The 24,612-nt window shown below is 43.4% G+C and overlaps 1 protein-coding gene across 1 annotated transcript in view; it reads left to right on the top strand.

Annotated features, from left to right (window-relative positions):
• LOC130126793 (plastin-3-like) overlaps window positions 1-24,612 on the top strand; it is a 41,384-nt gene that overhangs the window by 9,236 nt on the left and 7,536 nt on the right. Inside the window, exons 3-14 of the mRNA XM_056296461.1 lie at window positions 5,849-6,000; window positions 6,472-6,601; window positions 7,473-7,605; window positions 9,405-9,486; window positions 9,981-10,146; window positions 12,385-12,527; window positions 16,869-16,964; window positions 17,695-17,881; window positions 20,407-20,485; window positions 21,906-22,023; window positions 23,623-23,756; window positions 23,898-24,021. Of these exons, the coding sequence (XP_056152436.1) occupies window positions 5,849-6,000; window positions 6,472-6,601; window positions 7,473-7,605; window positions 9,405-9,486; window positions 9,981-10,146; window positions 12,385-12,527; window positions 16,869-16,964; window positions 17,695-17,881; window positions 20,407-20,485; window positions 21,906-22,023; window positions 23,623-23,756; window positions 23,898-24,021 (1,544 nt within the window). The remainder of the gene's footprint in view (window positions 1-5,848; window positions 6,001-6,471; window positions 6,602-7,472; window positions 7,606-9,404; window positions 9,487-9,980; window positions 10,147-12,384; window positions 12,528-16,868; window positions 16,965-17,694; window positions 17,882-20,406; window positions 20,486-21,905; window positions 22,024-23,622; window positions 23,757-23,897; window positions 24,022-24,612) is intronic.

Below are 24,612 nucleotides of genomic sequence, written 5' to 3'. Positions count from 1 at the left end.
TGCCCCCCCCCACCTGCCTTCCAGTGACTGCTGGGATAGGCTCCATTATCCCCGCACCCTGACAGCAGGATAAGCGGTTTGGATAATGAATGAACTGTTATGCACTTATTTTTCAACACGCCCGTCAACATGTTCTCAAACTTTCAGTTCTGCGGGGAGGATGTCCCCCCCCCCATAAAATGTCATTGCTTTAGAGGTGCGAGCCTTCTTAGATTTCCCTGGAGAGCTCAATCCTAATAAAAATGCTGATCTTAGCTTCAGAACAAGAATCAGATTCATTGCCAAGTACAAGAACATACAATGAATTTGTCTTGGTATGTTGCTGTAAGAGGGAAAAATCAACAGTAAATTGTAATGATAAAATAATAAATTTTATATGTACACTACCGTTCAAAAGTTTGGGATCACATTGAAATGTCCATATTTTTGAAGGAAAAGCACTGTACTTTTCAATGAAGATAACTTTAAACTTGTCTTAACTTTAAAGAAATACACTCTATACATTGCTAATGTGGTATATGACTATTCTAGCTGCAAATGTCTGGTTTTTGGTGCAATATCTACATAGGTGTATAGAGGCCCATTTCAAGCAACTATCACTCCAGTGTTCTAATGGTACAATGTGTTTGCTCATTGGCTCAGAAGGCTAATTGATGATTAGAAAACCCTTGTGCAATCATGTTCACACATCTGAAAACAGTTTAGCTCGTTACAGAAGCTACAAAACTGACCTTCCTTTGAGCAGATTGAGTTTCTGGAGCATCACATTTGTGGGGTCAATTAAACGCTCAAAATGGCCAGAAAAAGAGAACTTTCATCTGAAACTCGACAGTCTATTCTTGTTCTTAGAAATGAAGGCTATTCCATGCGAGAAATTGCTAAGAAATTGAAGATTTCCTACACCGGTGTGTACTACTCCCTTCAGAGGACAGCACAAACAGGCTCTAACCAGAGTAGAAAAAGAAGTGGGAGGCCGCGTTGCACAACTGAGCAAGAAGATAAGTACATTAGAGTCTCTAGTTTGAGAAACAGACGCCTCACAGGTCCCCAACTGGCATCTTCATTAAATAGTACCCGCAAAACACCAGTGTCAACATCTACAGTGAAGAGGCGGCTGTGGGATTCTGGGCTTCAGGGCAGAGTGGCAAAGAAAAAGCCATATCTGAGACTGACCAATAAAAGAAAAAGATTAAGATGGGCAAAAGAACACAGACATTGGACAGAGGAAGACTGGAAAAAAGTGTTGTGGACGGATGAATCCAAGTTTGAGGTGTTTGGATCACAAAGAAGAACGTTTGTGAGACGCAGAACAAATGAAAAGATGCTGGAAGAATGCCTGACGCCATCTGTTAAGCATGGTGGAGGTAATGTGATGGTCTGGGGTTGCTTTGGTGCTGGTAAGGTGGGAGATTTGTACAGGGTAAAAGGGATTCTGAATAAGGAGGGCTATCACTCCATTTTGCAACGCCATGCCATACCCAGTGGACAGCGCTTGATTGGAGCCAATTTCATCCTACAACAGGACAATGACCCTAAACACACCTCCAAATTGTGCAAGAACTATTTAGAGCAGAAGCAGGCAGCTGGTATTCTATCGGTAATGGAGTGGCCAGCGCAGTCACCAGATCTGAACCCCATTGAGCTGTTGTGGGAGCAGCTTGACCGTATGGTACGCAAGAAGTGCCCATCCAACCAATCCAACTTGTGGGAGCTGCTTCTGGAAGCGTGGGGTGCAATTTCTCCAGATTACCTCAACAAATTAACAGCTAGAATGCCAAAGGTCTGCAATGCTGTAATTGCTGCAAATGGAGGATTCTTTGACGAAAGCAAAGTTTGATGTAAAAAAAATCTTATTTCAAATACAAATCATTATTTCTAACCTTGTCAATGTCTTGACTCTATTTTCTATTCATTTCACAACATATGGTGGTGAATAAGTGTGACTTTTCATGGAAAACACAAAATTGTTTGGGTGATCCCAAACTTTTGAACGGTAGTGTATATATATAAATGCTTAGCACAAAAAGTAAGAAAATGTGTGTTTGGTAGATTATTTCTTTGTTGTAACAATGCTTCTTGGCAATAAATCTTATACCGTTGGAAAGCCTGTTTATTTCCCTTGTAAATGGCGCCACATTTGTAAGGAACATGCATTTGTGGGATGAGCAGCAGAGCTGAGTATGTGGGTTGCGCCCATGAAAAATTTGCCAAGTCTTCTCTGCCAATGCTAAAAAGCTTTTTTTGCTGCTGCTATTGACTCTAGTTTTGAGCTTCTGTGGCACCACAAATGTGGCACCATTTAAAAGGGAAATAAACAGGCTTTCCAACGGTATAAGATTTATTGCCAAGAAGCATTGTTACAACAAAGAAATAATCTACCAAACACAAATTTCCTTACTTTTTGTGCTAAGTTTATATATATATACACACACACATGATAAAATAAAATAAAAATAACCGCAAGGTGCAATAAGGTGCGTGCAACACCGGTTCAGAGTCTAACATGAGACCACATGGCAGCCCCCGATGCCCAGCACGGGGTGGCAGGAGCTGTATTTAGAAAAAGTTAAATGAGAATTTTAAGAAGTTGTTCACAGAATAAGAGTTATTTACAGGGTAGTGCAGGTTTTATGCAAGGTTTCCACATACAGAGAGAACATTGAGGAAGATGGAAGGTGGTGGGGGGCAGTATCCGGATCTGTGGGTGTCTGGGGGCTTGTTAGAAAGGCCTACTTCTGTAGGGAAGAAGCAGGTCTTGTTGTGTGAGGTTCTGGTTTTTATAGACTTTTGCCAGAGAGGAGTGTTTTGAAGAGACCATGGCCTGGTTGGAAAGGGATGACTATGATCTTTCCCACTTGCTTCAGTGTCCTTGAGGTGTACAGGTCATGGAGGGACAGCAGGTTGCAGCCAATCACCCTCTCCACAGAGTGAATGATATGCTGAAGCCTGCCCTTATCCTTGGCAGTGGCAGCAGCATACCAGATAGTGATGGAGGAGGTGAGGATGGACTCAATGATGGCAGTGTAAAATTGCACCCTCATTGGCTTTGGCAGGTTGAACTTTTTCAGCTGCCACAGGAAGTACATCCTCTGCTGTGCCTTCTTGGTGAGGCAGCTGATGTTCAGCTCCCTCTTGAGACCCTTGATGATGATGGTGCCCAGAAAGTGGTAGGATTCCTCGGTGTTGACTGGGGAGCCACACAGGATGATAGGGTCGGGTAGGGCAGGGTGCTTTCTGAAGTCCACAACCACCTCGACTGTCTTTAGAACATTTGGCTCCAAGTTGTTTTGGCTGTTTCAGGACACCAGATGGTCACTCTACCACCATAGACGAGCCCAACAAGGGTGGTGTCATCAACAAATTTCAGGCGCTTGACTGACTGGTGACTGATGGTGCAGCTTTTCATATATAGGAAGAAGAGTAGGGGGAAAGGACACAGCCTTGAGGAGAACCAGTGCTGATGCTCCAGGAGTCAGATACATGTTTCCCCAGCTTCATATGCTGCTTCCTGTCAGATAGAAAGATGGTGATCCACCTGCAGGTGGAGACAGGCATGTGCTGCTGGGAGAGCTTGTTCTGCAGCAGATTCTGAATGATGGTGTTGAAGGCGGAGCTGAAATCCTGCATTGTCCACAGACCAGTTTGCTCTGTATGCGAACTGCAGGAAGTCCAGGTGTGGGTCAGTGATAGTTTTAAGGTGGGAAGTTTTAGTTTTAAGGTGCTTAAAAGACTTCATTACCACAGAGGTCAGGGTGACGGGTCTGTAGCCATTGAGTCCTGGGGTCTTTTGTTTTTTTTTGGGATGTAGATGATGGGTCTTGAAGCAGGTTGGTACGTAGCATATTTCCAGTGAGGTTATAAAAATGTCTGAACACCAGAGACAGATGATCAGCATGGTGCTTCAGGGTGGAGGGAGGCACAGAGTCTGGTCCAGCAGCTTTGTGGGGGTTCTGTCTCTTTAAGAGCCTGTTAACGTTCCTTTCGAGAATTAAGAGAATCATCCTTGTGGTAGGGGAGGGGGGGGGGCTGTACATTGGGCAGTTGTGGAGAGGCCCGGGCCCCTGCTGAGGCAGGGGAAGAGGAGCTGGTGATCAGGAGCTGGTGGATGTAGTCACAGTGGATGGTGTCAGGTGTCCCATTGTCTTTCAGATCCCAGCTCTCTTTGCTGAAAGCACTCCTTGCTGAAATCAAATCACATTTGAACTTCAAACATCCATGCAAGCGTGTGGCCACCTCCTGCATACATTCGGGATTGCGCACTTAAAAAAAAACGAGTCAGCTAAATGAAGGTTACTTTACACTGGAATATCATTGGAACATCATGGGCCTTATTTCATGCTGTACTGTTTTATCAAAGCTGTCTAAATAAACCATATTCAACAAGTCCCGATTCTCTACACTACTACAGACTCCTTATGGAATTAATGAATATACCAAAATTCATTTATTTCAATGTGATCAAAACTCTGTGGGTCCTTTGTTCTTTAGCTGCTTCAGTCTCCTCTATGAAAAACACAGTAACTTCAGGTTACTTGGCTTGCTCATTAATTTCAGCAAATGAGCTGTCAGCAGTCGTAGTTTACAACTATTATATGCTTTCAGAGATGTAAAATACATCCACGTTCCTCAGAAAAAGGCCAGAGAATGCATCTTGAGATCATGAAAAGATTTTTGTATTGCAGCAAGCCATGCATAGCAATCACAAAAGAGATCATTGATATTGGATCTCTCACAATGTTCGTCAAGTTGTCATGTCAATTACATTTGAAGAGAGGGATGTATGAGGCCAGTGGAAGTATGAGTGGATCGAGGAACAGGAAGTACCAAAAATGACACCTGTTTGCATGTGAATCTTCGGGTTTGCAGCAACTTGTCATGATATTACAATCTTTACTCCCTTGTACTAAACTGCTCAGTTAAAAGAAGATGCGTTTGTGATGATGTTCTGAAGTGCTGAAAACTTTGAGAAAGTCTGATTACAAGTAGTAATGAGTATCACACTTCCTAACTGACCAACAGTTGTCTGTTGGTATGAATGCAGTCTTAGATTCACCTCAGTCTGCCAGTTCAGTATTTCAACCATAAAAATTGCATGTCTTACTGTGAAACTGGTTTGAATACATTATCCTATCGCTCATCACTTTCAGTTATATGCTTATTAGCAATGGCCTTAAACATGCCTATCTAATGTTCTTACTTCGGTGTGCAAGGTAGCTCAACCTCATTTCTTCTGTTAGCTGATACTCTCTTCTGATGGGACTACTGGCTCAAATATGTCTCTTTGTTTTAGCTTTTTAAAGAAAATGTGATATTGTGGGGGTGCAGGAATGAGGAGACGGAGAGATCGAGTCGAGTCAATTCCGTTTACTCGCCACACAAAACGACACCGATACAGCAAACTCTCTCGTGGCAACCAGCTAACCGCTAGGCTGCTGCCAACATGGCTCCCCCCCGGAAACTCTAAGCAGTGCCTACGTCAGCACGCGAACGTCTGCCTTAAAGGAGCAGCAGCCCCTGGTGAATCTACCCTCAGTTGTGTATCACCACAATATCTTTATTCAATTTTGAATGCCTTTTCTAACTTATGCAGATATCAACAGTAATGTGCAGTTTGTGAGTTAGCCATGTAAGATGGCGGATGTGGCAGAGTGACAAGTACAGAATTCACCTCATATGGCAATTCCGTTATTTTCAGAATCCTAAAAGTATAAAAATGAGTGCAACAAACATGTCCCAGGGACAATACAGTACCACAACCGGAAGGTTATAACTAATGTATTTATCTCCAGATATCAACAGCCATCTCTCTCTCTCTCTCTCTCTCTCTCTCTCTCTCTCTCTAATTCAGATATGAATGGTAATGGGTTCATCTGTGATGCAGAACTCAATAACCTCTTCAAAGAAGTAAACTTGGCCTTGCCCGGATTCAAGATCAGAGAAATCATCAAAAAACTGGACCGAAACAAAGACAACCAGATCAGCTTTGATGAGTTCACCGCTGTAGGTATTACTAACTAACTAACTAACTAACTAACTAACTAACTAACTAACTAACTAACTAACTAACTAACTAACTAACTAACTAACTAACTAACTAACTAACTAACTAACTAACTAACTAACTAACAGACTGACTAATCTGCTAGCTAAATTGACAACAAAATGGATTAATATATTGTCTGACTGAGTGACTGACAATCAAAGAGGCCAACTGGCAGAAAAACCTACAGGCTTAATAAATGGCAGACAATAAAGCGAACAAATGACTGAAATGCTCCTCTTCTAACATGTTTACTGGCTGATGATGAGGAATATACCAACCAAATGACAAGTGAACTCACTCATACATCAGCAAAACCACTCATCGTTAATCTAAGCATAGTTTGCCTCCGTGTGTGTGTGTGTCGGTGTGTGTGTGTGTGTGTGTGTGTGTGTGTGTGTGTGTGTATGTGTGTGTGTGTGTATCCTCAGATCTTCCTGGACTTGAAAAATGACCATGTGGCCCAGAGTTTTAGGAAAGCGATTAACAAGAAGGAAGGCATCCTGGCCATTGGGGGCACCAGCGAGCTCTCCAGTGAGGGAACTCAGCACTCCTTCTCTGGTTAGTGCAAGTACCCACTTGAAATACTCATGGGCCCAATTCTGGGACAATTAACTACCTACCTTAGCGAGATGTAAGATTAAAAAAAAACCCCACTGAAGCACCATCTTGACAATGAAGGTCTTCTGCAAGAACAGATTTGCAGGACTGGTGGTGAAGGAAGGAGCTCTGGTTAAATAGGACTTCTGTAAAACTACTAAGTCAGTGTTTCTCAACCCTGTCCTCAAGGACCCCCTATCCTGCATATTTTCTTTGCAACCCTGAATAGGTACCTGTTTGTAGTTATTCAACCAATCAGCAATGACTTTTGTCAGATGTTGCACACCTTGCATAATTAAGTGCTGCGAGATGATTGGTCGAGTAAGTACAAGCAGGGCTACCGATGCAGGGTTAAAATGAAAATCTGCAGGATAGGGGTTCCTTGAGGACTGGGTTGAGAAACAATGTACTAAGTAATCAGTTGCTTTACTATTGAAGTCGATATCCATCAAGTGTAAGATGTGCACTGGCTGGACCAGCCTGCAAACTCATGAAGCCATGGCAGGACTTGTGTTGTTTAGCTAATTTTATAATGCTAATTTGGAAGCATTGCAACTAATGAGTGACAAAGAGGTCATAGGGGAAAACAATTACTTGCAAAAGAGCTCAACAGTCAACATGCAGCTTGTAAGCAACCCATATTACTTCTGGTAAGTTTGTAAAGGTAGGGTTGACGAGGCAGCTTTTAGCAGTTTTTAGGTGACCAATCTCTTCACTCTTCCTCTCTGTGTGTGTGTGTGTGTGTGTATGTGTGTGTGTGTGTGTGTGTGTGTGTGTGTGTGTGTGTGTGTGTGTGTGTGTGTGTGTGTGTGTGTGTGTGTGTGTCTTCCAGAGGAGGAGTGCTATGCTTTCGCTAACTGGATCAACTCTGCTCTGGAGAAGGATCCAGACTGTAAACACGTCCTGCCGATCGACCCCAACACCGGCGCTCTGTTTACCGCAGTGGGAGATGGCATTGTACTTTGGTAAACCTTAATCCTTCGCCTTGCATTTAAAGGCCCAGCTCCGTTTTGCGCTCTGCAGTCCGGGATTAGTCGAAGAACCGGGTGCTCATTCATTTTGCATTAGGGGTAGCCACATTATCGCTTAGCAGAGATTCAAACCGTGCAGCCAGTGTTTTGTTGGCTCTCAGGCCAAAGAACCTTTTCATCGTGGTATGAAAAGGTGGGATTCCTGGCTCATCTGGACAAAGACATTTCTCTGAGATCCTGGAATTTTCTGTTCTAGGCTGGCTCCTCATGGGCCTTAGAGTTGGTAGTAAAGTGTTTTTTTTTCTTCTTCACATTGTTTGAGCTGAAAACATCTTGGTTTGGGCCTTGGATGGTAGAACTTGTTGTCCTCGTGATAAATTCAACAATGAAAAGGAAAAAAAACACGGTCTCTTTGAGGGAAAAAATCTACGCCTTTTCTTATGAACACACGTTATGCGATGAACCCCCCTCTCAATTGCCAACTTGCTATGGGGACATCAAAGATGGTGACACCTATACAGGGATACGTGCGTGGTCCGGCGTGTTAGACCAATGAAATATGAGGCTAGCAGAAAGGCCACACGCCGGTGTTAGCCAACTGAACTCTCTGGGTAGACTTGTGAGACGTGTCCTCTTCAACCACACCCCTTTTTTTGTCCCTTTTCTATGAATATATATAGACTGAGATGGGCTAACGAAACAGTGTTAACCTACTCTTTAACAGAGCTAGCCCTAGTTCTGGTTCTTGATTCTGATGGGCCGAGTCATACTCATGTATAGTATGTATGGCGCCATGGTGGTGCAGTGGTTAGTGTGGTTGCCTCACAGCAAGAAGGTCCTGGGTTTGAATCCCGGGGTAGTCCAGCCTTTGGGGGTTGTCCCAGGTCGTCCTCTGTGTGGAGTTTGCATGTTCTTCTCCCACAGTCCAAAGACACGTAGGTCAGGTGACTTGGCCGTACTGAATTGCCCCTAGGTCAAGTCAAGTCAGTTTTATTTGTATAGCCCAACATCACAAATTAAAAATTTGCCTCAAGGGGCTTCACAGCAACACCACATCCTGTTCTTAGACCCTCGCATCGGATAAGGAACAGCTCCCTAAAAGAAACCTTTAACAGGGAGAAAAATAGGAAGAAACCTCAGGGAACCTAGGTGTGAATGTGTGTGCGTGGGCCCTGTGATGGCCTGGCGGCCTGCCCGGGGTGTCTCCCCACCTGCCGCCCAATGACTGCTGGGATAGGCTCCAGCATCCCCGCGACCCTGAGAGCAGGATAAGCGGTTTGGATAATGGATGGATGGATACTCATGTACCCTATTAATGTACCTGGCATGGGAATATTATTGAAAATCACGAGTCATATCTAAAATTAGTAGTTTTGAGGTAAAGGACTGGATTTTTTTTTATTAGGATGAAAGAAACCCACAGGGATGTGCTTAAGTAAAAATAATCCCAAACATATATATTGACACCATTGAAAGGGACTATATGGGCCATAAAATGTTCAAGACATATATTGTTTGGTCATGTAATAGGATTTTAATTTAATTTTTCAAATTTTGTCAGTCAGAATAGATTTATACATTCTTTTGTCCTTACCACTATGCATTACCATCACCACATATTTACACTTGAATGAATTTGTATTTAGTTATATTTAAATGTATTCATAGCTAAACTTGAACTACACATGTGCTCACTCTTGCTGTTGATAATATCAAGAGTTTTTGAAAAATGTCATTCATAATTTGCGTGTTCATGTCAGCTAGGTGCTTTAACGATTTGCTCTCATTTGCAGTAAAATGATCAACCTCTCGGTGCCCGACACCATTGATGAGAGGACCATCAACAAGAAGAAGCTGACTCCCTTCACCACGCAGGTTGGGGCCGGGCGACCCTTAAGCTGTTGGTTTAAGGGCTTGTTCATTTACTTAGACATTTGGTTCGTCAACATGTAGATCTGATGTCCCCAACTGGACCAGCCACTGTAGTGAAAGATCCATGTGGTCACATTATCCTGATAACGAGTTCTTCCATTCATTTTGGACACACAGTAACCGCCTAATAGTCTAACTGCAGTCAAGCAACTGGCGACCAAAAATAAAGCCAGTCAAACAAAACAACAGAAACTGAACTTGGCTGAAATCTGCATCCAGCATCATGTCAATGTTTTAGATTTTAAATGTTTTTTTTTGTAAGTTACAATGCACAACATTATGACATGCACCATATGACACGAATCTACATCTAGCTTTCCATTTAGTTTCATCTAGTTAATTTTGTCCTTCACTTTACGTCACCTGCAATTGTGGTAGTGCGAATATTGAAGGTAATTTAGATGGCCGGTTGTGATGGTAACCCTTCGTCCCCGCAGGAAAATCTAAACTTGGCTCTGAACTCGGCCTCGGCCATCGGCTGCCATGTTGTGAATATTGGCGCTCAGGATCTGAAAGAGGGCAAGCCTCACCTGGTGCTGGGACTCCTGTGGCAGATTATCAAGATCGGACTTTTTGCTGATATAGAGCTGAGTCGCAACGAAGGTACACACACACACACACACACACACATACACATACACACACACACACTCACTCTTGCACAGATAAGACATGTTTTTGAGGGGCGTCTTGGTGGCGTGGCGGTCTATTCCATTGCCTACCAACACGGGGATCACCGGTTCGAATCCCCGTGTTACCTCCGGCTTGGTCGGGTGTCCCTACAGACACAATCAGCCGTGTCTGCGGGTGGGAAGCCAGATGTGGGAGTGTGTTCTGGTCGCTGCACTAGCACCTCCTCTGGTCGGTCGGGGCGCCTGTTCAGGGGGGAGGGGGGAACTGGGGGGAATAGCGTGATCCCCCCACGCGCTACATCCACCTGGCGAAACTCCTCACTGTCAGGTGAAAAGAAGCAGCTGGCGAGTCCACATGTATCTGAGGAGGCATGAGGTAGTCTGCAGCCCTCCCTGGATCAGCAGAGGGGGTGGAGCAGCGACCAGACCGGCTCGGAAGAGCGGGGTAATTGGCCAGGTACAATTGGGGAGAAAAAGGGGGGGGCACCCAAACCAACAAAAACCAAACAAACAGGACCTTGTTGATGTAAAGCAGGATCACACAGTTAAACTTCCATACACATGCACTATCTCTCATACTTAGAAGTGTGCATAAAACGTTTGCATTCACTCCACATAGATTAAATATACTGCTCAAAAAAATAAAGGGAACACCTAAAAACACAATATAGACCTCGATGAATGAAATATTTCAGCTGAAAATCTTTATTTATTAGACAGAGGAATGTGTTTAGAGCAAAATAACCTAAGAATGATCAATGGAAATCAAAATCATTAGCCCATTAAGGTCTGGATTCAGAATCATACTCAAAATCAAAGTGGAAAATGAGAACATAGGCTGATCCAACTTCTGTGGAAATTCTTCAAGACGATTCAAAATGAGGCTCAGTAGTGTGTGTGGCCTCCACGTGCCTGTATGCACTCCCTACAACGTCTGGGCATGCTCCTGATGAGACGACGGATGGTCTCTGAGGGATCTCCTCCCAGACCTGGATCTGGGCATTGGTCAACTCCTGGACAATCTGTGGTGCGACATCGCGTTGGCGGATGGTATGAGACATGATGTCCCAGAGGTGCTCGATTGGATTCAGGTCTGGGGAACGTGCAGGCCAGTCCATAGCATCAATGCCCTCAACATACAGGAACTGCTGACACACTCTGGCCACATGAGGACGAGCATTGTCATGCATGAGCAGGAACCCAGGGCCCACTGCACCAGCATATGGTCTGACAATGGGTCTGAGGATCTCATCCCGGTACCTAATGGCAGTCATGGTATCTCTGGCTAGGACGTAGAGGTCTGTGCGGCCCTCCAAGGATATGCCTCCCCAGACCATCACTGACCCGCCGCCAAACCGGTCATGCTGGAGGATGTTGCAGGCAGCAGAACGTTCTCCACAGCGTCTCCAGACTCTCTCACGTCTGTCACATGTGTTCAGTGTGAACCTGCTCTCATCTGTGAAGAGCACAGGGCGCCAATGGCGAATCGGCCAACCAAGATGTTCTCTGGCAAAGGTCAATCGGGCTGCACGGTGTTGGGCTGTGAGCACAGGCCCCAATTGTGGACGTCGGGCCCTCATACCATCCTCATGCATTCTGTTTCTCACTGTTTGAGCAGAAACCTGCACATTAGTGGCCTGTTGAAGGTCGTTTTGTAGGGCTCCGGCAGTGCTCCTCCTGTTCCTCCTTGCACAAAGGACCAGATAGCGGTCCTGCTGCGGGGTTGTTGTCCTCCTGCGGCCCCCTCCACGTCTCTTGGTGTACTGGCCTGTCTCCTGGTACCTCCTCCATGCTCTGGACACTGTGCTGGGAGACACATCAAATCTTCTTGCCACAGCACGCATTGATGTGCCATCCTGGATGACCTGCACTACCTGAGCAACTTCTGTAGGTTGCAGATACCGCCTCATGCCACCTCTAGTAGTGAGGGCACTAGCAAAATGAAAAACTAACCAAAGATCGGCCAGAAAAGATGAGGCCAGGCAAATGGTCTGTGGCTACCACCTGCAAATCCATTCCTTTTATAGGGGTTGTCTTGCATTTACCAACAGGTGAAATTGATTCACAAATCAGTGTTGCTTCCTAACTGGACAGGTTGATATCTCAAAAGTGTGATTGACTTGGAGCTACATTGCATTGCTTGTGTTCCCTTTATTTTTTTGAGCAGTGTAGATATCCTGTGTGTGTGTGTGTGTGTGTGTGTGTGTAGCACTAGCAGCCTTGCTGCGTGAAGGGGAGAGTTTGGAGGAGCTGATGAAGCTCAGTCCTGAGGAGCTGCTACTGCGCTGGGCCAACTTCCATTTGACCAACGCAGGAATGGCCCCTATCAATAACCTTAGCTCAGATATCAAGGTAAGAAAACCATTCAGTAACCCCCCCCAAACACTCCCCGCACCCATAACCCCACAACCTTACTCCTTACTCCATATTAACCAAATCAAATATCTTAATATTTTTAATTGAGTACCTCAATATTGATAATGTGATAAATCGGTACTCAATAACTATTGACTGTATTTTGGGATGGCTATTGGTTCTTACATAAGATATTTACACACAAGTAAATGATGATAAATGATCATTAGTAAAGGGGATATGGTGACCAAGCAGGTAGAGATATTAATTGTGCATTTCACTAAAACAGTGGAATAATCTCAGAAAACTGTATTGCTTTACTGTAAAGCATCCTTTAAGACCAGGGAATGACAACATTTAAGTTATATCACCATATTACCAGAACCACAATCCCACAACACATCTAGTCTCATATCCTGTTATAATAATAATAATAATAATAATAATGCATTTTATTTGTGGGCACCTTTCAGAGCACTCAAGGACATCTTACAGAACACAGTTAAAAACAAGCAGCACTGTATCAGACAGCATAAAATCAAAACAAAGCAGGGTATACAATAAACAGTTAACACAACAGGTAAGTATAAAATCATCATCTGCACAAAACTCAATGGAGCGTGAATCAGACTGAGTATGCCAGTTTGAAAAGATTCGTTTTGAGATGGGATCTGAAGGTTGAAAGAGTCAATGTTGCGTATTTCTTGTGGGAGAGAGTTCCATAGGTGGGGGGCAGAATGGCTGAAGACTCTAGACCCCATGGTAGTCAAGCGGGCCAATGGTGTAGTGAGTTGGAGAGCAGAAGAGGACCTGAGAGTGCGGGAGGGCATGTGGATATGAAGGAGTTCGGAAAGATACTACAGAGGAGCTAGGTTATTAAGGGCCTTAAAGGTGAGGAGCAGGATCTTGAAGTCAATATGGTATTTAACAGGGCAATAGATCTCCTGGAGTTCTTCAGCAGGAGTTCTTGGAGCTGCTGAAGAACAGCAATGGAGCTGCTGAAGAACAGGAGTGATATGGTCTATGGAAGGAGTTCTGGTAATGATACGGGCAGCTGAATTCTGGACCAATTGAAGTTTATGAAGACACTCGAGGGGAAGACCAAAGAGGATAGAATTACAGTAGTCAATACGGGATGTAACCAGGGTGTGAGTGAGTGTGGCGGTGCTGTTAGGTGTAAGTGACGGGTGAAGACGGTTAATATTGCCTAGGTGGAAGTATGCAGACTGAGTAACATTGTTGACGTGGGCTTCAAAAGACAATGTGCTGTCCAGGATGACACCTGAGGTGATGGGGGAACTATAGAATTGTCAATAGTCAGAGAAAAACTATCAGGTTTAGCCAAAGTAGATTAGTACCTACTAGGAGGACCTCGGTTTTACCAGTATTAAGTTTTGAGGAAGTGGTATGAAAACCAGGATTTAATTTCTAGTAAGCGGTCAGAAAGGGAAGTGGGCGGAAGAGTGGAGGTAGGTTTGGTGGATAGATAAAGCTGGGTGTCATCTGCGTAGCAGTGAAATTGAATGCCAGATTTCCTGAAAATATCTATATTATACTGCCTTGCCCTATCCTGTGGCAAACATTATCTGACCAAAGCTGAGATGGCACTCAGAAACTGTAACAGCTGTGGCATCAAGGGAAGACCTAAAACATCTTCTCTGCATTCAAACCCAGAACGCAGTCCTTTGAATAGAAAGCATCACCAGGCAGAGGAGGGTGCATTCTGCATTTACTGCCAATTAATGGATTTAACTTTTCACCAATCTGTCACTCTTTATGGTCATTTAAATGTCAAGTCAAGTCAGTTTTATTTGTATAGCCTAATATCACAAATTACAAGTTAGCCTCAGGGGGCTTTACATCAACACAACATCCTGTTCTTAGACCCTCGCATCGGATAAGAACAACTCCCTGGAAAAAAAAACAAAAAATCCGGTAACACTTTAGTATGGGGAACATATTCTAAGTAAAAAAACTTAATTACTAGTGAGTTAGTAATGATCAAGATGTCACTTTAGTATGGGGAACATAGTCTAAGTAACAAAAACTTAATGACTAGTGAATTAGTAATGATGAAGATGTCACTTTAGTATGGGGAACATATTCTAAGTAACAAAAACTTAATTTACAGTAATTTAACACTATGAACACTTGTAGTTTTGTGTTTTGTTATCTAAGAACAGACCATATTCATTAAGTGTTAGTAAGGGAGAATAACTCTTCTTGTGGTACTACCACCTTATAAAGTCCATACTAAGCAAAGCATATTGAGATGGTACTACTAATAAGCAATAATTCTGAGGTTATAGAGGGAAAACTCATAGTTAATGGCTTACTGGTTGTATAATAAGGCCATGCAGAATAAGGCATTAATGAGTACGCAATAATGACCAACTAAGAGCCAATATGTTGCTAAGTTGCATGCTAATAAGCACCTAATTAATGGTGACTATGTTCCCCATACTAAAGTGTTACCAAAAACCCTTTAACAGGGAGAAAAAATAGGAAGAAGCCTCAGGGAGAGCAACAGAGGAGGGATCTCTGTCCCAAGACGGACAACGTGCAATGGATGTTGTGTGTGTGTGTGTGTGTGAGACACCAGATCCTATTATGTTTGCTCAACAGGATAACTACAAATGAATAAAGGTGTTTTTAGCATCATCGGTAAAATAGAGACAGGACTTTTAAAACCGGTGTGACACATCAGGTGGTAAAGGGGGAGAAGACGAATTTGAAAAAAGAAGCTGTATGTGATATGGATGCTGACACATTTTGTTATTTTAGAACCTTTCATGTGCCAATGCAGCGATGCAGTAATGCAGAGGGCCATCTCAAATGCATCGCCGTGGCTGGGATCGAGCATGTTAGATGTAAAGCCTATACAGACCTTTATCTGTCGATCTGTCTCTCTGCATGCCTGACTCTGCATCTGCCAGTCTTCCAGTCTACTGACCTAAAGACTTTTGTCTTTTGTCTGTCTCCGAGAGACTTAACCGACCTGTTCATTCTGTCTGCTTGTCTGTATTCCTGTCTGTCTGATTGACAGTCTTTCTCTCTTCCTTCTTGCTCCAGATAGGAGACTTCTCAGACTCGGTGAAGGTATCTCTTCAGATCTTTTCTTCATTGAACTGTCTTCATTCCTGTATTCGCTCAAGTCAGAATTGTGTCTTATGACTGCAGTTGCAAATGCTTGATTTTTGGGCTGGTGTGTTTGAGAAAAAGCTTAGTATTAAATGAGCAGTAAATAAATAAATAAATAAATAAATAAATAGCATGGCATTTTTAAAACATCATTTGACCTGTTAGTTTTGCAAAAATGTATTAGTCACTAATTTCTATTTTCCCTTTACAGCCCAACTCACTTCTGCATGGGCTAGCATGCAGAAGTGAGCTAATAAGTGAGAAGTGAGCAGTTAGCTTAGCTTGCTGTGCAGGCTAAGCTAACTTCTAGCCCATGCAGACCGGGAGTTCTGGCAGTTATCCTGGCTGGTGTTCGTTCTCCTGGACAGTGATTTTTAAAAAAATGTTTTGTTTAGTTCAGATGGGAAGGCCACAGGGGAAAAACGATCAGAGTCACAGTTTTGACTTTTAAGAGTTGTTGCCCTTAACCTACCCCCCAAGCACCATAGTTTCTTCCAAAAACTATTAACACCTAAAAAAAAAAGTGACAGTGATCGTTTTTCCCACGTGGCCTTCATTAGTTTGGATATATTATGTGTTCTTGTAGTTCTTATAGTTTTTGGATATGTGTTTTTGTCTTTGTGTTGCGCTGCTGTGGGCTGGGGGAAACGACGTATCGTTTCCTTTCATGTGCGCAAGTTGGGACGATCATGGATGAATAGACTCGCTAGCCCTTGGCTAACGGGTCCGACCCTTGAGTCGACTGGTTCATGTAGTCGCCCGTGGTGCGGGAGATCCGGGTTCGCGTCCCGGCTGCGGCGGATTCCCGGCTGCCCCCTGAATTCGCTACATTGGTGTTAGAAGTGAGACCGTGAGGCCCTCGGAAGCGTGTACGCCCAGAGGCGCGAGGGAGCATTTAGCGAGTATTGTAACGATCACGGATGAAGAGACTCGTCGACTGGTTAACGTAGTCGCCCGTGGTGCTGGAGAGCCGGGTTCGCGTCCCAGTTGCGGCAGCTCCTGGCTGCCCCCCGAATTCACTACAAAGGGCGTGAAATGAAATGACAAAGTGATTCTGATTCTTGTGTAATTGTGCAGTAGCATAAAAAATGTATACAGACACAAAAAATTACCTACTCGGGAACAGGTCTGTTGTTTGCAAAGAGTAACGTATTTGTTTTACCCCGTGTGTGTGTACTTGGGGGTGTGTGTACGTAGGACTCCAGGGCATATTTCCACCTTCTGCACCAGATTGCCCCAGATGGCAGCAAAGAGGATGTTCCCCGGGTCAACATTGACATGAGTGGTCTAAATGTAAGTTATTTTATTATAAAACCACACATACACAAGCATACACACAAATTCACAGTAAAGTATGTAAGCTAAATGTAACCACGCTGGCAGTCTTCTCCAAACCCAGCATGTGACTCTGAATGGAAAGTGACCTGTTATTGACCTGTCTCATATGTGTGTGTGTGTGTGTGTGTGTGTGTGTGTGTGTGTGTGTGTGTGTGTGTGTGTGTGTATACAATATATACTTGGCCTTCCATTGTTGTTCAATGCAGTTATACGACAGCGTTGACTTTGTGTGTCGTACCACTCACAGTATTTTATGGAGAGTTTAATCTGACCTTACAATTTTGGCAGTTTCAGGATCGTTATTGGTGCCATCATAATTATACTGGACTGTATAAATATCTATATTTTTTGTAGTTGCATGGTTACCATACTTCTAGTACTTGTAACTTGCCCAGGACTCTTATTTCTAGCTCAAGATCTCTTAGTAGTTATGTACTCAGTGGCTTCCTTTTACATGTCTGTTTTTGATGTACTGTCCATCTACATGTTTGAGTGTCTCTTTTTCTTCTCTGTTTTAAGATCCATCCACAATAAATTGACTCTTGACTTGTTAGTCACTTAGCCCTAATTAGAGGCCTTGCGTAACCCCAGCATCGACTAAATTTAAACCCTGCTTTCAATTTAGTTAGATGCACCCATTCTTAAAATGTACTTTGTGACCATCTCTGTCTGTCTGTCTTTTCAGGAGAGGGACGACTTACAGAGGGCAGAACGTATGCTCCAACAATCCGATCGCCTGGGCTGTCGACAGTTTGTGACCTCTGCAGACGTTGTTAGCGGTAACCCGAAGCTCAACCTGGCCTTCGTGGCTAACCTGTTCAACAAATACCCCGCTCTGACCAAACCAGAAAACCAAGAATGGACGCTGGAAAGTAAGGACAGATGAACACACACACACTCTTTTTCTGAAAACCTCTTTTTTGAATGCTATCATTATCAGCCCTTAGTGTTAGCTAAGCAATTGTATTGCTCTCTGTGGTGGTTAGCTTAGGCTAACTCTCATACAGCCAGAGCATTAGGTATTTACATTTGAAAACATTTTTTTTTCAAATTTAAAAGTTCAAAGAAAACCCGTTCACCTGGAATGTTCATCTCACTTTACTGAATTTGAACGCACCTCTGGCCTCTTGTCCAGTTGGATTGTAATCGGATAGTGGTTAACCACATAAAAATACATGTGAACATGTTTCTAAGATGCATTAAGGATGCATTGTAATCCAGTTGCCCAAACCACCCCCAGATGTCGCCAGGGAAGCATATCACCATCCACGTTCAGCACCTATATAGTTAGATATACAGTGCCTTGCAAAATTATTCAACCTCCTTGACAGTCATCACTAATTTCTGGATTATAAAAGATACTCATATATCTGTTCCTGAACAATACTGCTTTTGTGAACCCATAAGCTCGAACAGCATGTTCCCAAAGCCAAAATAATTTATGTTTTGCTGACTTTTTAAATAAATTGAAAACTAAAACATAGTGCTTGTATAAGTATTCAACGCCCACATGTCAGTAATTTGTAGAGTACCCTTTTGCTGAAATAACAACCATGATTCTCTTGGGGTAAGTATGTACAAGCTTTGCACATTCTTTTGGAGTAATGTTTGCCCATTCTTCTTGGCGGGATTAGTACAGGTCTTGCAGGTTGGTGGGGTGGCACCTCTGGACTGTGATTTTCAGTCTGTGCCACAGATTTTCAAGGGGGTTGAGGTCCAGATTTTGACTTGGCCACTCCAAAACGTTCACCTTTTTGTTGCTTAGGATCATTGTCCTGCTGGAAGGTGAATCTCCTCCCAAGCTTCAGCTTTATGGCAGACTGCAACAGGTTTTCTCTCAATATTTCCCCGTATTTAACGCCATCCATTCTTCCCTCAATTTGAACAAGGTTCCCAGTGCTCACAGAGGAAAAGCAACCCCATAGCATTATGCTGCCACTGCCCTGCTTCACTGTAGGGAGGGTGTTTTTTAGGGCATGAGCAATGTTAGGTTTGCGCCACACACAACCCTTTGAGTTTTGGCCAAAAAGCTCAACTTTTGTCTAACCTGACCATAAAACCTTTACCCACATCCTAACTGGGTCTCTCTCATGCTTGGTAGCAAACTCCAAGCGTGCTTTTATATGCATAGTTTTGAGCACCAACTTCTTTCTTGCCACCCTCCCATACAGGCCAGATTTATGGAGAGCCCGTGATATGGTTGACTCATGCACATTTACTCCAGTTTCAGCCACTGACCTCTGGAGCTCCTTCAAAGTAATTGCAGGATCATCTGTGGCTTTCCTCACCAGCCCACGTCTTGCTCGAACACTTAGCTTTGAGGGACGGCCTGTCCTACAGAGCGTCTGGGTGGTGTGATACAGCCTCCACTTTCTGACAATGGATCCAACAGTATTCCATGGGACATCCGAACACTTGGCTATTGTTTTGTATCCTTTTCCCACCTTCATTTTCTGATGGCATTCACACCCGGCTAATGAACTTTACACAGAGTGCTTTTTATACCCATAAACAAGTCCATTGCTTTAATATCTTACAGGCACACACTAATTATGTCCAATTGTGTTTATCTTAGCTTGTTTTAGGAATAATTTGTCATTTGTGTAAACGTAGAGCTTTCAGAGCACAAGGGGTTGAATACTTATGCAAGCACTATATCTTAGTTTGCTGTTAGAGCTTACGGGTTCACAAAAATAATATTGCTCAGGAACAGATGTGCTATCTTTTATAATCCAGAAATTAGTGATGACTGTCAAGGGGATTGAATATTGGGCTGTTGGCTGCAAGTCAGTGTACCTGCCCTGCCGTGGGGTGGGGGCTTTTAAATGCCCGTACCCAGAGGTCCATTGTCTCATCGTCCGCCTATGATAGTAACCATTGCTCAAGGTAGAATCAGATGAGGGGAGCGGGGCTTCTGATAGGAATAACTTTCAGTACCTCTTCATTTTTAATTAGAGTCACGGTTGTGTAAAGACAGTCCACAACTGACCACTGGGTGCATGGTTTGTACTCTTCATAGAATTCAAGATGGTATATGAGCTTCAAATGTAGAGAGCGTACCTTGCAAATTATGTGTCTGAAGAAAAGAAAACAAGAAAAAAGCTTGCTTGAACAACCAAACTGTCTGCTTCTCTTTCCTCCCTCTTTCTCTTTCCTCTTCTCTCCCCATTCTTATATCTAATTCTCCCAACTTTTGTCTTCCTCCAATCCCTGACCCTGGATTATTTTCCTCTTTCTATTTACCCCCTTACTTTCTGTGACCTCCCCACCTCCCCCGTCTTCCCCCACTCCTCCTTCATATCTCTCCCCTCTCTCTCCTGCTTCACTCCTCCACTCTACCTTCTTTTACACCCCCTTCTCTTCTTTTGCCAACTCTCTCTCTACTTCTTCACCCAAGGTGAGACCAGGGAGGAGAGGACGTTCCGTAACTGGATGAATTCTCTAGGAGTCAATCCTTACGTCAACCATATCTATGGGTGAATGTCTGTCCATCCGTCTTCTTGTTTGAGCAACTGCCCAATTTACACTGGCCCGACATTGACTTACTGATGCATCAGCCGCTTCCCCATCGTATTGATTAACTGTCTTTTTCAAAAGCTTGTTTGCAGTCACGTGATTCTGATGATGCACGAGATTCAGATGGAGGGCAGGAAGTGAAAAGCAGAATGGACGAGATGGAGCTAGTTTAGCCCCAACTGTGCTAATTTAGATGATATTATGAGAGAAAGGTATAAACATAAAGTAAGATATGTTCAAGGCTCAGCGTTTCTGGTTTTTATTTTTCAAAGCCATCCAGCATGCCGAATTTCGCTACAAGAGGACACTGTTACATAACCTCACATGAACAGGAACAACTTGGAAACATAAAATCCAGGTGAAAATCAGTTTAAACCGATCTGCTCCTTTTAAGAAATCTGGGTATTTTTCGGTGAAAATCGATAAAAACTGAAAACGCCGAGCCTTGGATATGTTGGACATGATCCTTATGTTATGAAGAGTGATTTTTTTTTGACGAAGTGGTCACTGCAAACACGCGCGTTATCTGACTCCGCTCCTCCTGATGGCAGACTATGGTTCGTAAGCCATTTTTTCCCGGTGTTTTCGGTCAATTTCTTGCATCCCCCATGAACAACAAATTTTGGTACTCAATAAAAACTCCTTGTGGTTTCTCAATAAATGACGCCAAACATAGGCATTTTGAAAGTTTGTGATAGTGCTTCCTATGTAGAAAATCACTCCTGCTCTCCATCTGTAGTTTGTGACGTCATAGGTAAACAACCTATAGATGACTGAATGACCAACTGATTGATAGCCCAACACTTATCACCTCACAGCTTCTTTCATTGTTTTAATTACTGTGTTGGTAAATTACTCTGAGTAATATGTTGAATTCTAATGGTAAATGGACTGTATTTATCTAATGCTCTTCTAGTCTACCGACCACTCAGAGTGCTTTACAGTGTACGCCTCACATTCACCCATTCACACACACATTCATACGCTGATGGCGGAGGCTACCATGCAAGGTGCCAACCTGCTCATCAGCAGCAGTTCGGGGTTCATTGTCTTGCTAAAGGACACTTCGACATGCACTCCGCGGGAGCCGGGGGCTGAAACCAGTGACCTTCCGATTACTAGACAACCCGCTCTATCTCCTGAGCCATGCCTCCCTATAAATGCTTACTTAATGCTGATGATATTCATTGTCGTTTAGTGACAGCACAGTAGCTTAGTGGGTAGCCCTGTTTCTTTCCAGCACGCTCACCACCACACGTTTGGAGATGACATATGTGTGTGTGTGTGTGTGTGTGTGTGTGTGTGTGTGTGTGTGTGTGTGTGTGTGTGTGTGTGTGTGTGTGTGTGTGTGTGTGTGTGTGTGTGTGTGTGTGTACACAGTGATCTGCTGGATGCCCTGGTGATCCTGCAGCTTTATGAGAGGATTAAGGTGTCAGTGGACTGGGAGCACAGGGTCAACAGGCCTCCATACCCCAAGCTTGGAGCTAATATGAAAAAGGTAAATATACAAAAAGATATATACTATATATATCCATGACAAATAGACTATTGTAAATGGTAAATACTGGGGTGTCACAGTGGCTTAGTGGTTAGCACTACTATCTCACATCAGAAGGATCACAGGTTTGATTTTAGCCCTTCGGTGTGCATGCTGGCTGCAGTTGTTCCAGATTTCCTCACCTCATTTTGAAAAGAAGAAGGTTAGGTGACTCCAGCTTTGAGCTAGAACCAGACTGTGTCAGTGCATCTTGTAATGAACTGGCCCTCTGTCAAGCATTTCTTCCTGCTTCATGTCCAATAACCGCTGAGAAAGAATTCAGTCCTCCGCCACCCTGAATTAAATGAACACACTATACACATGTTGTCAACAAACATACATAATATTAAACACACACACAAATTTATCTACTCTTTTACACCTAAACCCCATTTCCATTTTCACTTCCACTTTCACTTCATTTCCAAATACAGGAAGTCCCGGGATTACGAACGCCTGACTTACGAACTCCCGTATTTATGAACTGACCTCCGTAAAGCCCATTATTTTAAAAAAAAATTGAAGTTAGACACAACGGTTCGTACTAACGAACGGACGGACCGTTTTGCGTGACATTCAAAACACTGCACGTTCTAGGCTGTTCATCGGCCCGAGGGAGAACAATGCCACGCCGCCATCACTATTTTAAGTTGGATCATGTAAACATTGTTGTATTTGTTGTATTCTGACTTAAACATTTTTGTGTGTTTACCCTCGTAATCATGGTTTCAAAGCGTAAATCTGATGCAAGTGATGGTGATGCATCGAAGAAAAGGAAAACCATCATGACTGAAATTAAAGTGGAAAAAATAAAGTGTTTAGAGAGAGAGAGAGAGAGAGAGAGAGAGAGAGAGAGAGAGAGAGAGAGAGAGAGAGAGAGAGAGAGAGAGAGAGAGAGAGAGAGAGAGAGAGAGAGAGAGAGAAAGAGAGAGAGGTGAAACACATTGGAAACAATGGAAAAGTGTTAGGCTACAGTCGATCAACAGTCGGGACAATTATAAAGGACAAGAGGAGAGTAATGGAGTATGTAAAAGGTTCTATCCCAATGAACATGACAATTATCACTGAGCAACACAATGATTTAATTAATGAAATGGAAAGGCTATTGGTAATTTGGTTAGAGGATCAAAATCAGCGTAATATTCCTATTATGCTGATTTTGATTTTGATTACTATGCCAGTATGCAAGACATCGATCGGAATGAGTGTTAACTTTTAATTATATTTTCTTTTCTATCTGAACAGTTTAAGAAACGTTTCTTTAATGTTTTTATACCTATAAATATATTCTTTCTCTCAATTATAAATACTGTACTGTCGTTAGATTTATTATTAGTACTGCATTATTATGTTCATGATGTTTTAGGTAAAACATATACTATATATTAAGACAAACATTTGACTAATTGGCGCTAGATGTGAACTGTACGTAACTGTTCCGACTTACATACAAATTCGACTTACAAACAGACTCAAAAACAGAACTTGTTCGTAACCCGGGGACTTCCTGTACATGATTCATCTTGAAGCGTGTGGACTTGTGATTTCTCTCTGTGTCAGTTGGAGAACTGTAACTATGCGGTGGAGCTGGGTAAATCATCAGCTGGGTTTTCCCTGGTCGGGATTGGCGGTCAGGACCTCAACGATGGAAATGCCACCTTAACCCTGGCGCTGGTCTGGCAGCTCATGAGGAGGTAATGCTAACCCGTGGGTTGCATATGACACTTGCATCCTACTCACCTGTTGAGATGTGATTACTTACCTCAAACCCTGAAATGAACGACAGCTTAATATCCGCTTACACTTTTCTTTCTACTGCTGTGAACTATGCACAGATACACTCTAAATGTTCTGGAGGACCTTGGAGATGGAGAGGTGGCAGGAGATGAACTGATAGTTAACTGGGTCAACAAGACTCTGGCCGAGGCTGGAAAGACGTCATCCATCAACAGCTTTAAGGTAAACTGGGTTTGAACAGGAGCGGCATGGTGGTGCAGTGGTTAGTGCGGTGGCCTCACGGCAAGAAGGTCCTGGGTTCAAACCCCTGGGGTTGTCCAACCTTGGGGGGGGGGTCTCCTGGGTCGTCCTTTGTGTGGAGTTTGCATGTTCTCCCCATGTCTGCATGGGTTTCCTCCGGTTTCCTCCCAAAATTGTCCCTAGGTGTGAATGTGTCGGCCCTGTGATGGTCTGGCGGCCTGTCCAGGGTGTCTCCCCACCTGCTGCCCAATGACTGCTGGGATAGGCTCCAGAATCCCGCGATACCAGTTGGAATAAGCGGCTTGGATAACGGATGGATGGGTGGATGGTTTTGAACAGAAGCGTGCAGGGTCATAGTGAGAATCAGTGTGTAGAGACATAGGGAACCTTAAGAGGATCATACGCGGACCACCTAAGGAAAACGTTTAGTTGATTAGCTATTTGCTGTTACTGTTAGTTATACAATTACGGATATAAGTGGGTCAGCAAAACACTGGATGTATATGGCATATATACACTGCTCAAAAAAATAAAGGGAACACATAAGCAATGCAATGTAGCTCCAAGTCAGTC

The sequence above is a fragment of the Lampris incognitus genome, chromosome 1 (assembly GCF_029633865.1).
Source record: "Lampris incognitus isolate fLamInc1 chromosome 1, fLamInc1.hap2, whole genome shotgun sequence".
NCBI lineage: Eukaryota > Metazoa > Chordata > Actinopteri > Lampriformes > Lampridae > Lampris > Lampris incognitus.
This window is presented reverse-complemented; position numbering and strand designations above follow the sequence as displayed.